The sequence below is a fragment of the Marmota marmota genome, unplaced genomic scaffold (genome assembly GCF_001458135.2).
Source record: "Marmota marmota marmota unplaced genomic scaffold, marMar, whole genome shotgun sequence".
Taxonomy (NCBI): Eukaryota; Metazoa; Chordata; class Mammalia; order Rodentia; family Sciuridae; genus Marmota; species Marmota marmota.
In genome coordinates, this window is record NW_025999977.1 from 38,563,616 (window position 1) to 38,577,748 (window position 14,133).

Below are 14,133 nucleotides of genomic sequence, written 5' to 3' on the forward strand. Positions count from 1 at the left end.
GTGGCCCCACATCAAAGATTCTGTTGAACTGCCATAAAGTAAATGTGTTCTGAACCTATATTAACAGAACATGTTATATTGCACTACCATTTACTCCCTGTGCCTACCTAAAGTTTAAATAAAGTTCCATCAATCCATCCAGACGTTTTTATGAAATGTAATTAAAGATGCATTGCTCACGAAGAGGAGCGAACAGTTAATTCACTCAGTCCTCTAATTCAATTTTATGGAGGGCCCTGGACTCTGCCAGCTTGTTTACACTCATGGATTTCAGAAAGTCCCTTCGCCAATGGTCTGTGGGCCCCTCGTCAAGTGACTGTGGCCACCTACTGATCAGGCCACCTGGGTGCTGAATGCTGTCTGTCATTCTGGATACCCTTGATGTCTGACACAGGAGGCGGCAACTGGTTTTGGTTGAAATGACAAAAAAATGACAGCATAAGCAGGGCCCAGTTAATGCTCCTAGACAAACCTCAATGGGAAGAAACACCCAGACAGGAGTGTTAGAGGAGGAAGAGGAAGAGATGAGGGTGTGGTCAAGGCAAGGCTCACTCTTGGGAGCTACAGCTAATCACTGGGACAGGACACAGGGGGCCGAGTCCTGACACCTCCAAGACCCTGCTCTCTGTCCTGGCTTCTCGGGGCCTGTCTCTTCATCTGTACAGCAGTGATAATAACACTTTCTCCTGCCACCTGCAAGACATGGAGCACACCAGTCTTTTTTAAAGCACCTTTTTGAGCCATTTTGAGAAACTGAGTTCAAAATCCATTAGCCCCTTTTGCTTTTGTTTTCTTCTTTCCCCCATCTCTGCCCATAGCAAACAGATCTGCCCCAGGGGAAGAAAAAAAAAAAACACAATTTTCTGATTCCATCAAAAGGATTCCTGGGGGTGGCGGGGAGGCAAATATAATATTCTGGCAGAACAGTAATAGTTTTTTTGCAAGTATAAATANGGGGGGGGGGGGGAGTTAGCTCCACCCATCTCTACCCTTTGAGATTCTGATTAAGAGCTCAGCATCATTTCCCCCTCATTCCAGACCAGCACATTGGTCCTTAGAGAAAGTTAAGAACAGCTGCCAAACTCAGTGAGAACTGACTTCCTTCTTTGAAGGTTTTCATGTCTTTCAAAATGAAAAGACTTTAAAACATTTTGCTTGTAATCACAAGTCCATGTGTCAAATATCCCAAATGGGGGAAAAAAAAAAAAACAAATTAAGCTTCTGAATCTCGTTCATCCCCACATGGAGTCTCAGAATCATCTGTCAGATAGATGGTTGGCAATTACTTTGGTTTCTGAACAGGTCTGCTAGAGAGTGCTGGGATAAGGCTAGAGTTAATAATAATGACACCTTTTTCTTTGTATGTAACACTCATTTTCAAAATAAAATTATTGACACTGTTTCCATGATTTTTTTGAAAAAAAAAATCCTTTGAGATTATGAACAAAATATTTTTCAATACCTTTGACAAGAACAAAAAAAAAAAAGTGAGGCAGACAGCTCATGCCATATTTCGCTCCAAAGACGTGTCACCAGGTGCAGAACAGGCCTCTCTGCTCTGGGTCAGCCAGTATCACCACACACGATGCAAGCAGCATCTACATGACTCTAGGAGGCAGAGGACAGCTCTGGAAAAAAATTATCAAAACCTTCCTGGTCAAGAGGGCGGGGGAGGGTCTCCATTTTTTTCCCAATGTTTACATGTTGGAAATTGTCCAGTTATAATTTCAGCTATCCATCTTAAACTAGCTTGGATGGAAAAGTGAAATTTCTAAGAGAATTGTAAACAAAAGTCCCCTCTACAAATCCCAACCATTCCACCCCACCCCAATACACACATACCAAATTGCTCCTAGCATTAAGAAAAAAAGGAAAAAAAAAAAAAAAACTTTTTCAAAAAACTGCTCCTCATTGCCATGAACCCACATAGTGGCTACCAGGTGACAATCCTCTGGCAAGAGCAGCTGCAGACCCCTTCTGGAGACAGCACCGACTTTATTGCCAGTGCCCCAAAGCCGTGAAAGCCAGCGGATGAGATAGAAAGGAAATATAGACCCTAGGAAACAAATTGCCTTCGTGAAAATTATTTATCTACCTTTTTTTTTTTTTCTCCTTTGGAAGGAGACAGGATTGGCTGTGTTTACAAAACCTGGTGACTTTTGAAAGCTATTGTTTAGTTAATGGCTTCTGACACCAGCCCCAGAGGTGCTGGTTCACTCTCTGGATGTAAAATTTCTCAAGGAGAACCCAAGGTGATGCTAATAGCAGCTGTCAACCCACGGAGAGGTAATTATAAAAGCCGTGATTAAAACAAAACAAACCCTTCAAATGCTGTAGCCTTCTTCACTAAAACACCAGCTGATAGAATACTGGAAACCAGTCCACCCCTTGAATAAGCCCCAGGAATGAAGACCTAGCACAGTCCCTGACTCAGAAACACCCACCCAGAGAGCCCTGGTGTGGTGTGCTGGTAATGCCACCCCATTCTGCAGGAGCCCAGCTGGGATCAGGCAATTAGGGCTCCTCCTGCAACCTCCTTCATCTTAGGACCCACCATGAGAGTGGTCCATCCTTTGCAGATTCCCAGGCCCTTCCCCCCAGGGACAGATCTATAGTGAGGCTAAGAATCTGAGTTTTTAACAAGCACCACCCTTGTCTTCTCCTTTCCCCTCCCCCAAGAAAGTCTTTACATAAACAATGTTTGGAAAAATCTGGCTGAGGGTGGCCAACTCCCAGGTGTGAGCTAGCCTGGGAACCTAACAGCCCCAGTATTAAGACTGTGGCAGGGGTCCTGAACCCTGAGAGTGTGTCGGAATGTCTGAGATTCTGGTCCAGCACATCTGGAGCACAGCCCAGGGCTCTGCACTTTACCAAGTACTACAGACAGTGCTGTGGCAGGCCATTGTCACCCTGTGTTTACCCTGTCCATGCCAACAGCCTCCTGCCAAGGCACACCTGAAGCTTCTCTTTTGCCCATTATAAGTCTTTAGCCCTCCCCTGCCTGCCTCTGAGTGTCTAGTAATCATGGATAACTCCCTTGCTATAGCAAATTCTGGAAATTCTGTGCTTTTAGCTTCTGGTTGGCCCTCATTTCTTTGCACAAATCCTATCCCAAGCAGTGCCATGGTTGGATAGCCAAACGCCATAGCATGTTCTTATGATCAGAGATGACTAAGCAAACCCTCTCTGCCTGGAAGTTATGGGAGTAAAACTCTGGAATTACCTAATTGCAGGAGTCCAGGGGATTTTAGTTGGTCTTCTCTAAGGGCTCTGACCGACCCAGGGGGAGGTGAATCTCTTGGAGCCATGGAGCATACTACAAGAGATGAGCACAGATAAATTTTTAGCTGCTTCTTAGGGCCTGACTCCTAAGGTGGGGTCCCTGCCAGACCTGCAGCTTTGCAGCATTGACATCAGCTGGGAGCTTGGGGGAAATGCAGACTCTTAAGTGCCACCCAAACCTGGTGAATCAGAGTTGGCCCTCTAACAAGATTCCCAGGTAGCCCTTGTGCCCTGGCTAAGGAGCTCACTAGGCCTCTCTGGAGCCCAGTGTCCTCATCAGGAAGTGAGAGAAATGATCTCTTCCTTCAAGGATGGAAGAAGAAGGACAGACCCCAAACACCACAGTCATTCAATGGGAGGCTGGTTCTTCCTCCACCTGCCCTTTAGGGGCCTCCATCTTCCTACCTCCGCCAAGAACAACACAAGCCATGCTCTTTACCCTCCCCATCCCCCTTTTCTCTCCTAGTGGTGGCACTGAGTTATAAAGGAAATGCTTTGGGCCAGAAAGCACTCTGCTGTCCTCTAAATCCTTCTGCCTGCAGCTGCAAGAGTCTAGAGGAGTGGAGGCAGGGAGCAGCCTGGTGGGAAGAAGGGCATCCAGGCTTCCTTCTTAGTGGGAGTGTTACTGAATGGGGGGGACTAAATAAACCCACTAGCTTCACTTGCTCTTAGTTGACTTAAAAATCACACAGCTGGGCACTACATTATAAGACTCCCACTAGCTTTGCTTCAAGGTCACACCTCTGACCAGTGGGTTATGATGATAATGGTTGCCTGGGATAGTTTCCTGGGGTCTGAAGTTTGCTTTTGCTGCAAACATTGACCCTTCTTTGTGCCTGCAGAAGTTTGCCGGGTGGCGGGAAGGGGATGAGAAGACTTGACATATCTGTCTCCCCATTGCATCTGTCTCCTTTGCTGCCTTAAGCTTTGTGTCAGACTCTACTCAGCTCACGTAGACACATGGATCGTCTGAGAAATGTTTTGCCCCAAACTATAACATAGGGTTAATTTAACCCCCACTCGCTTGTCCTCACTTCTCCCCGTTTACGGCTCAAGACATCTTTACCAGCCACCATGACCAGAAACACCAGACCAGGATCAGCGTGAAAAGAGGCGGCACCCAAGTTCCAGGATCTCTACATCTTCACAGAAAAGACATGTTTCTTCTTCCCCTTTATTAGCCTGTTTCTCACTCATGATTCTCATCCCATTTCTACGGGCCCTCAATCTCCTGGAGTCAAGAAGTTGATGTGCAAGCAGGGGCTCCCACCTCATTCTTTGACCACTAAATAAAGCTTTTCTTAATTCCCAACACTCACGGCATCTCTCAGACATGGGTTTAGCTGTGGGATGATCTTCCAAACTGAGTTTGGTAACAGAGTGAGAGTGGAAATGGCATCAGCAGCCATGAGAGCCTGTCAAGCAAGGACAAAAGGTTGGGCAACCAGGGAAATGACAAACCCCAAAACGTGAGATTGGCCCTAACTTCCTAGTGGAGAGGGCAGAACAGGCCCGGTCTTCTAGACCAGCCCCCGCAGGCTAACAGTGAGTCTCAGGAGTCTCCAGCAGATTGTCTCTTCTTCCAAAATCAAGGTCAGCAGAGCTCCCACAAGCCCCTGATCCCTCTGCTCCTAAAGCAGTGACCCCCAAAACATCACTACCAATGTTTATCAAGGGCTTCCTGTGCCCATGAGCTTGTCACAAGAATTGTCTCATTAATCTGCACAGCTGCTGGGTTAAGGAAGGTATTGTCATTAAGCCACCACCACTACCCAGCCACACACACACACATACACACACACACTCACACATCACGCTCTAGGTTGAAAAGGAAAGTGAAAATCAGACAGCTTGACAAAGGGTCCAAAGCCACACATCAGCAAGCCACCGAGCCTGGACTTAATTAAGCCCAGGCCTCTCTGACTCCAGTTTAGCCTTAGACTGTTCTCAACCCCAGGATATTCCAGGAATGTGAGGTGAGGTGAGCTGGTGGGCCTGGGGACCACAGGGCCAGGGCCATTGTGATTTCTGAGTATGGCCACAGATTAGAATCATCTGAGGAGAAGAAAGAACAAAAGGAGAAGGGGAAGGGAAGGGAAGGGAAGGGAGGGAGGGAGGGAGGGAGGGAGGGAGGAAGGAAGGAAGGAAGGAAGGAAGGAAGGAAGGAAGGAAGGAAGGAAGGAAGGAAGGAAGGATCTACCTGGCCCCAACACAGACCAACTGAGTCGAAGGCCCTAGGGAGGGATGGGATGTGGTTCAGTGGTAGAGCACTCACCTAGCAGGCACAAGGCCCTGAGTTCCACCCCAGGACAAAAACAAACAAACAAAAACCCCTGGGGAGCCCAGACAAGGTACTCTATCTTGTGAGGTGGTTCTCAAGCACAGCTCCAGAGGAGACACTTTAACTGCCCCTTAACTACCCCAGAAGGGAGGAGCTGAACAAGAGAAAACAAGAGGCACAGCCTGAAGGCAAGGGCCAAATTTTATAAAATCTCAAAACTTTCATTTGAAGGGGAGGAAGAAAAGGAGAGAGAGAGGTGGGGAGATTTGCCATAGCCAGAGGCTGTGTTCCCACCCCAGGAGCATCTTACCCAAGTAGAATTTCTGGCCCAAACATAGCCAATAGAGAATGGAACGGTCCAACCTACCTTGGCACACAGGACAATCTTCATTCCCCATGACTGGCCTTCCCCTTGGGTCTTGCAGGTATTGCCCACAGGTGGTTATTGCCCACAGGCTACTAATGTGCTGTCCTCTCTTTTCTTTTATTAGCACTGATGCGGGAAAATCTCTTGAGACTGAAATTTCCCAAGCCACACCAGAACCAACCAGCCCTTGCCTAAAAGCCTTGTGCCAGGGGTGTGACCAGCAGATTAAACCTGAAGTTACGTAGGGAAACAGACTAGCGCAAAGATTTATTCTTTCTTTTCTACTGTTTTTAATACCTCCAAACCTGAAGGTGGTTATAAAACCCAGAGATAGGGAGTTTTGTATCTGAGACAGGAAAATGTGGTTGAGCTGAATTTCTGCCTTCAAAATCGCTTCCAGACTCTATGTCCCTGCGTTCTTATAGTCTTAAAAATTCCTGAAATATTATGATCTATTCTCAGATCTTGACAAGCAGAAAACTCAGGTCTCCCAACCCAACCAAAAAAAGCTTGCTCAGACAACAAGCAAACACAATCATTTATATTGTTTAAGATTAAAAACATTTAAAATCAGTCTCTTGGGCACCTTTGGCTGGTTCCCTGTCCAATAGGCCTTGAATCTAACTTAGCCAGAATTGATCAAGAGGAAGGTGGTTATCAGGGAAGCCCCTGCTGGGTTACTGTCGGAGGAGAAGTAGTTCACACTGAGACTGGAATTATTCAAAGTCACGCTTTAGCAGTCTATTGAAAGCCAGAATCCAGGGTGACTTGCAAGTGTCCAACTTCACCCCAGGGTATAAGGAGGGCCCCTCTGAATTCTGCCCGGCAATAAGGCCTCTCAGGGTCACACACCCCAGGAAGGAGTTAGAAAGGTGGTATGGAATAGCTGGGCATGGTGGCACCCACTGTAATCCCAGTGACTCGGGAGGCTGAGGCAGGAGGATTGCAAGTTCAAGACCAACCTCAGCAATTTAGCAAAGCCTTGTCTCAAAATAAAAAAATAAAAAGTATGGGGATGTAGCTCAGTAGTAAAGGACCCTTAGGTTCCATCCCCAGTACCAAAAAAAAGAGAGAGAGAGAAGAAGAAGAAGAAGAAAAAAGGTGGTATGGAACTGATGTCACACCTGGGGGCAGGTGACAGTGGACAGGAGTTCCTCTGGTGGGGCTCGACAGAAAACTTGCTGAGCTGTCACCCCTTCAGCTTTCACCTTACCAGTGTGTCCCACCCTTGTGTTTGAATGACCTGAGCTCTACTTCTTTCTGGTCACACGTTGTTAACCTGCCACTGGCCCCGCCAAGTCAGAGCCACCCCTTCTGTGTCCAGAGCCTGAGTCCACAACAGACTATCCCCTCCCCCTGCTAGGATCTCAGTGACTGACACCTCTCTCTGCTTCCTCACGTCCTGGCCCATGCTGTGCCCTGCATACCTCTCCACCATTGTGATTCAGCCCAACTGCAGTCATCGGCCCAGTTTCAGAGACACTATGTCCCTGGGTTCTTATAGCACAATACAAAGCACTCCAAGCTCTACCAAGCGTTGCTACTTGCAAAGTTTCAAGACTGAAGTACCTTGTAGCTATGGTCCTTAACAGAGCAAGCCATGCTGCCAATGTCTATAGAAAGCTTTCTTGACACAAATGTCACATTCCCCTTGCCTTTTGACAAGATAAGCAGATCCTACCAGAAGGTTCCCATAGGATCAATAGATGCTGTGCTGAAGATTTTGCCAGAGAGAAGTGCAAGGTTCCTAGAGATTCTTGTTACATTTACCTCTAATTTGACCCATAACAAATGGACCAGATTAAACTGAAAAATTGTGGGGCTCTGGGTCTTAAGAGGTCTTCATGTCCAGTTGCTCACAGAGGTTCCACCCATGAATGACCTACAGCACGTAGGCCTGTGCTACTGTGTTAGCTGGCTTTTCATCACTGATCAAATACCTGACAAGAATAGCTTAGAGGAGGAAATGTTTACTTTGGCTCCGTTTCAAGAGATTCAGTCTGTGGTTGGTGGAACTCATCACTCCGAGCCCAAGATGAAGCCGAACGTCATGTCAGAGGGTTTAGAGAAGCTCATGACAGGTGGAAGCAGAAAGAAAGAGGGAGGTATGTCCACAGTGACCCGCCTCTTCCAGCCATACCCCACCTGCCCACACTTACCAGCCAGCACAACAGTCCTTTCAAATTATTAATCCATCAAATGGATTAATCCATCAAATGGATCAATCCCCTGATTAGTTTACAGCTTTCACAATCTTATTATGAGTTTTCAGGGGACACTGCACCGCGTACCCACACCATAATAGCTACCCTTTTTTTTCCCCTCGTTCTTTGTCTCAATTTCATCTGCAACAAATTTCGCTGTTTTCGTGTTTCATTTTGTTTGTTTCATAAACCCACCTATTGCAAAATTCTCTGAGGTTACAAAATGCAAGATAAGAAAACCTTAGAAAAATAACAAATTCTTTTATTTCTACTTCAAACTATACTGTGTACATCTGGGACTCTAAGGGGAAAGTAGACCAGGAGATTATTCCATCATAAAAATAAAATAAGGTAAAAAATGTCAAGGGCCCATTTCAGGCCCATCTTTAATCCAGCTGAAATCAGCATGAGCTGCCAGTCATCTTGCTGTCAGGTGGTGTCTCCCTGTTGGTGACCTTGTGGCCGCCTCCTGGGGATTCTGTGTCTAAGAGTTCCTGGAGCATTTTAAGGACTTGCTTTGGCTGCCCAATGGCAAAGTCCTGCAGGCGGGAGCCCATTTGCTCCTGGAGGCTCCAAGACAGTTGACACACCACCGTGCGGACATTCCCACCACGCCCAGGCAGGATGCCATTTCCGGTCAGGGTCATGCTGTTCAGGAAGTACCAGAGGACAGGAAGAACATGCCGCTCCACAGCCTGAGGCTTTTGGGGATAAACTGAGGCCACCAGCACTGTCAGGAAGAAAAGAGGGAGGGTCACATAAGCTGGGGAACCCTCTCCCCTCCCGCTGCCCTCTCTTGGGAGACCGACTCTGTCATTCAAAGGGCAAGCAGGCTAGAGGGGCTGAATTTCCCATGCACAATGTCCAAGGATCATGGCACATTTAGGGACCCAGGAAAATGTTTTAGTTTATTTTAGCATCAGAAAAAAACAAAGATGAATATATCCAAACTGGTTTATGTTCATATTTACATCAACCAGTTAGGAAATATGCTTTTTATTTTTTTTTGGAAAAAGGAATAGGCAAAGGCAAACATGCACAGAGTCCATGACCATGATAGGTCTCTGCAGTATGGGGGTGGGGGAGGCAGGCACTCTGGTTACAATCCTGCCTCTACTAGTCGTGTGAACCTGAGGAAGACACCCAACTTTTCTGAGCCTTTTATACACTTGTAAAGTCAGGATAACAATCCTGAATCCTTGATAACAATCTTGAACAACTTCAAAATTGTTAGAAATTTGATAAATATGTGTCAAGTGTCCAGCTTTAGGTAGACAGGTGACAAATAGAGCCTAATATTAAAATTGCATTAATCCACAATGCCACCTATGAAAGTCCCCACAAACAAAGAAAAGCTGTGCTAGGGACAGAAGTCAAGACTTATTCACAGTGAAAACATCTAGCAGGGGACGAGGCCAGCATGGCCCCCAGCATCTGGTCAAACTTCATGATAAGACCAGTAGAAGTCCATGACGTGTGAACATGTTTGTAAACCACCAGGCTCTGCACAGACCCTCCTTTCCAGTGATGAACGCCCTGAGTCCCCTCAACCTCTTGAGCCCAAGAATACCCAGAAGCCAGCTGATCCTGCACCCAGGCCTCCAACATCAGAGCAAGTCATGTCAAAGCACATTAAAGGGTATCCCTGGTCTCCAGGAGGGGTGTCTCTGCCTTTGGGCTATGGCCAAGTTACCCTAAGTGCATTACTGCCATATCCCTCCTCTCCCAGAACCCCTCCCTCAGAGCAATAAGGTGCATTGACACCCAGACCCCAAAAGAGCAGCAGCCCTCCTGCCTCAGGCCCATGCACCTCCTCTGTTCACACTCTGCTAACAACACAAAGCTGCCTCGGAGCTACATTCCCCAGGTACAGGGATGCAGAGTCACCTGGCTGCCCGGGTCTGTCTCTCCAACTGCAAAGGCCCAGGAGCCCTTCTGTGAGCCATGGTGAGGGAGCAAACCCCATTACACTCAAGCTTAAAAGGCAGCTGAAGTCATTAGCAGAAGATTTACTCCTGTTAAGCTGTGCTATTCTTAGTCTATGCTTTGTGTCAAAGGAAATTTTCTTCTCTGTTCCTAGACAACACCAAGTTAGCAGAAGAGCTCTGGAGAAACTTGTGCCTTTGAGGTCTCTTGGAAATAGATGAGAAAAAATTATGGTCAGTGGAGAAAGTGAGGCTACTCACCCACCCCTGTGCCCCCTAAGTAACCTACACAGGACTGGTAAGGGTTTCCCTCAGATAACACTGATTTTGAGCAACAGAAAAGGGTCTGGTCTCCTGGGTGGTCTTAGTTCCATGCCCCTACTCTTGCCTCAGGGCACCCACAGCGTTGCTCTGTGGCTGCCATTGCGGCCAACCCTGCCTCACTTGTCGCACCTGTTTGGGGAAGGTCTGACACCTGGATATATGGTAGGAAGCCACTCCAGCAACACAGGGTGAACTGAACCAAAGAGCAGAGGCAAGACCAGGGAACAGAGGATAAACCAGATGAGTAACTGGCACCAGGATCCTTATTGAGGCCACCTGTGCCAAGTACCCCTGAGTGCCCAAGGCCACAAGGCCCTGGAGGAGGAGCAGATTTATGATACTACACGGATGCACTCCTGAGAAGTACACAGAGAAAAGAAACAGAGGGCACGAGGCTAGGACAAAGTGGGTGTCACTCGGGGAGAAAGAAGTTGGTTTTCCACACAGAGGGGCATCAAGTGGGCAGGCAAGGGCCTGAGGAGACAAGGGTGGCAAGCTGGCACCCAGGAGACAAAGGCGGGGCCTCCTGGGGACAAATCCTGGATGACTCACCAAAGGACCTTGGGTGTTTAACCTCTGTGAGCTTGATTTTTCTTGTCTCTACCCAAAGGAGACTTTTGGGAACTGTCTTCTTGAGGGCTTGTTGTGCAGATTAAATGACCCAGGGCATGTGACTGGGGATGGGCCCAAGGTGACCCAGGGAAGAAAACAGGGCCAGGATACCCCAGGGGGTGCTGAAGGGTCTCCTAAGGCAGTTTGGGAGCCTCTGGAGGATATAATGGGGGCATAGCATGATATGTCTCCGTGATCCTGGAGCCAAGGTACAGACAGTCCTCCTGCCTCCTCCAAAGAAGGAACCCTCCCATGGTTGAGAGGAGGACTGGCAAACAAAAGAGATGATAAACTAAGCTGAGTACTAGTGGGAGGCAAATGGGTCCACAGACCCCCACAGACTCTGCCCTTTCTGTGCTGCACCTCAAGGCCACAGAGGCAGGAACCAGGCCTGGAATGAAATCACCTGGGACTTCATCCTGCAGAATCCAAGCCCAGGTAGGATTGGTTGGAGCAATCTTTCCTCAGTTGCAGTTGGAACCGGTAGAGAAATTCAGTCTGAGGCCCTACTCTCCTGTGATATGGGTCCAGCACCCAGCCAGGGGCTGAGCAGGCTTAGATCCAGCCCACGCCCTGTTCACCAGGCCTCAGAAGCAGCAGATTTTTTAACTCTCGCGATAATACTGTTTGATGGAGGCATCAAACCATGCCTCCAGCAGGCAGGGTCTAGCTGGGCCCTTTTTCTGATTCACACAAAGACACTCAATGGCCCAGAGGAATCCTGGTTTGCAAAGAGGAAGAACTGCATAGTAGTTTCTTAAAAAACTATGTGGTTATGCACATACCTGCATCATTTTGACCCCAAACAAAAGATTATCTTCTGACAATGTGGAGACTGTCACAAAATATTCAATTAAATAATCTGTGGTTACCTCATGCCCAAAAAGCATCCAGAGATGAACAGATGGCTGGGTGGCCTAGGGCAGTCTCACCTGATAGGCGTTCTGTGATATCCAGGACTGAGCGGCCACTCAGGAAGCGCACCCTCCCGGCAAACGCTGGTAAGAGGCAAAGGTGGTCTGAAAGAGACGGAGAGCTCAGTGGGCCGTGATGCCGTGGGCTGAGACAGCACCAGGCATTCACAGTGCCAGGCGCCCACAAGCCAGCAAGGGGAAAAGGCATTTTGGAAAGCCCAGTGAATGTTTCCAGGTCACAGTAAAAAGTAAATGCATGCTGGGTGTTTGGGGAAGAGGCATACCTTGGAAGAGTTATGCAGGCTCCCAAATGTCTGCATTTACTCCCATGGAGCTAGTTTATATTGTTCATGATTCTCAAAATTGCTGTGAATTTGGGGGCAAAAGAGGATAGATGGACTATTGATAAACAGATGATGCATACATGGATAGAAGGATATATAAATATAGAGTTATAGGAGAAACTGAGGCACTGAGCCATGATCACACAAAGGTCAGTAAAGGGTTGGGGTTAGAATTTAGAAGTCATGGCTCTCCTCGAAACTTGAACTTGTGGTCCGATCAATAGGGCATACCCACACCAGATGCTCATTTATTTCCACACTGAACACTTGCTGAAATCCTTTATGTAATAAGCACAGAGCTAGGAACGAAGTAAAATGCGGTCCACCCTGACCCCCTGAGGAGGCTCCTTTGACAAGGAGAGACCTTACCTTGAACCTGACCCAGCTTAGAAGGCTCTGTGCTCTTGTAACCACAGTCTGGGGTCTGGAGCCAGGGTGACCCGCTGGATTTGGTCTGCCCAACATTCTCCCTGCTCTAGCAGTGACAGTATGGATCCAAGGACCCAGGTTGACTGATCATGCTATCAGGAGCAGATTCACCTAGCCAGCTCTGGTGAGGCCACAGGAGGTGGTTTTACAGATTGAGGAAACATGAGCTTATATCTAATCTCACTGTTTTCTTCCTTGCTTTTTAAACTCAAGTAGTCTGAGGCCCAGGCCCTACAAGAACATATAATCCAACAACAAAGTGAGTGTAACTCAGGTGGAGAAAGAAGTTTACCTTCCATATATCCTAATCCATCTTTCAGGAGGTTTGGGGAAAAGAGGGATTTTGAACCTCTTTTCTTTAATTGTCCAGCCGCCACACTCAGCCCAGGGGCACAGCTCACCCAACTACCCCCTGCAGCCACACCCAGGGGTGAAGTACTAGCACTGAGCACCTCCCTGCTTGTATCTTGAAAGACATTAAAATAGTGCAAGTATTTATGGCAGAGATGAACCACTAATTGTGAAATCACATACAAACATGGTGGGGTGTCTCTGGGACACAAAGGCTCTTGGCCTCTTGGATTGTATTTCTAAAGCCAACTGCGGCTGGAGCTCATGTGTACTGAATTTAGAAGCACCTCATTCCTCCCCACATCTAACTGATGTTCCTTGGCTTCTCAAATGATTAGTTTGAAGTCCCTTGTTCCTCACAGATACACCAAGGTGAGGAAAGTGGCCCCTTACTGAGAAAGTGTGCTCACAGAGAAATGTGGGAAATTGGACCATTCTGCTTTATTGCCACATGGCCTCTACTGTGAGCCATGGTGGCCCCAGCATGCCAAGCTCCTGGCATTTTGCAATCACAGCAGTCCCGGCATAATTGAACAGGAGCTTAGGCAAGTAATGAGATGCCTTTTTCTGGGATGTGGCTATGGATGCGGCTTGCCTGCACCTGTCAGGAGAGTGGGTGGGAGGCTGGTGTCCCAGTGTCCCAGCAAGTACACCCTGGTGTCTTAGTCAATTTTATGCAGCTGTAACAGAAAACTAAGGACTGGGTAATTTATAAGCAACAAAAGTTTTATTTGGCTCTGGGACCTAGAGGCTGGGAAGTCCAGGAGCCTGGTTCCAGCCTCTAGCAAGGGGCTGGGTGCTGCATCATCCCATGACAGAAGGCAGAAGAGCAAATAAGTGTGTGTGACAGAGATAGAAATGGGACCGACGCATCCTTTCTATCAGGAACCTACCCCCATAATAACCCACCCTTGTAATTACAGCATTAATCCATTCATGAGGACAGAGCCCTCTGACCTAGTCACCTCTCGAAGGGCCCACCTTTTAATACCTTCACAATGGCCATTCAATGTCAACATGAGCTTTGGAGGAGGCCTTCAAACCATAGCACCTGGGGGCCAGGAACCCATATCTCAAAGCCGAACTTCTCTTGGGGTGGG

General features: G+C 47.7%; 1 protein-coding gene across 3 annotated transcripts in view; it reads right to left on the minus strand.

Annotated features, from left to right (window-relative positions):
• Positions 1 to 8,250: 8,250 nt before the first annotated feature.
• Positions 8,251 to 14,133, minus strand: part of Togaram2 (TOG array regulator of axonemal microtubules 2) — a 60,913-nt gene continuing 55,030 nt past the window's right edge. For all 3 annotated transcript variants that reach the window (XM_048804599.1, XM_048804600.1, XM_048804598.1), the window contains exons 19-20: positions 11,928 to 12,014; positions 8,251 to 8,864 (exon numbers count right to left, since the gene is read on the minus strand). In XM_048804599.1, coding sequence (XP_048660556.1) covers positions 8,536 to 8,864; positions 11,928 to 12,014 — 416 coding nt within the window. In that variant the 3' untranslated portion in view covers positions 8,251 to 8,535. The remainder of the gene's footprint in view (positions 8,865 to 11,927; positions 12,015 to 14,133) is intronic.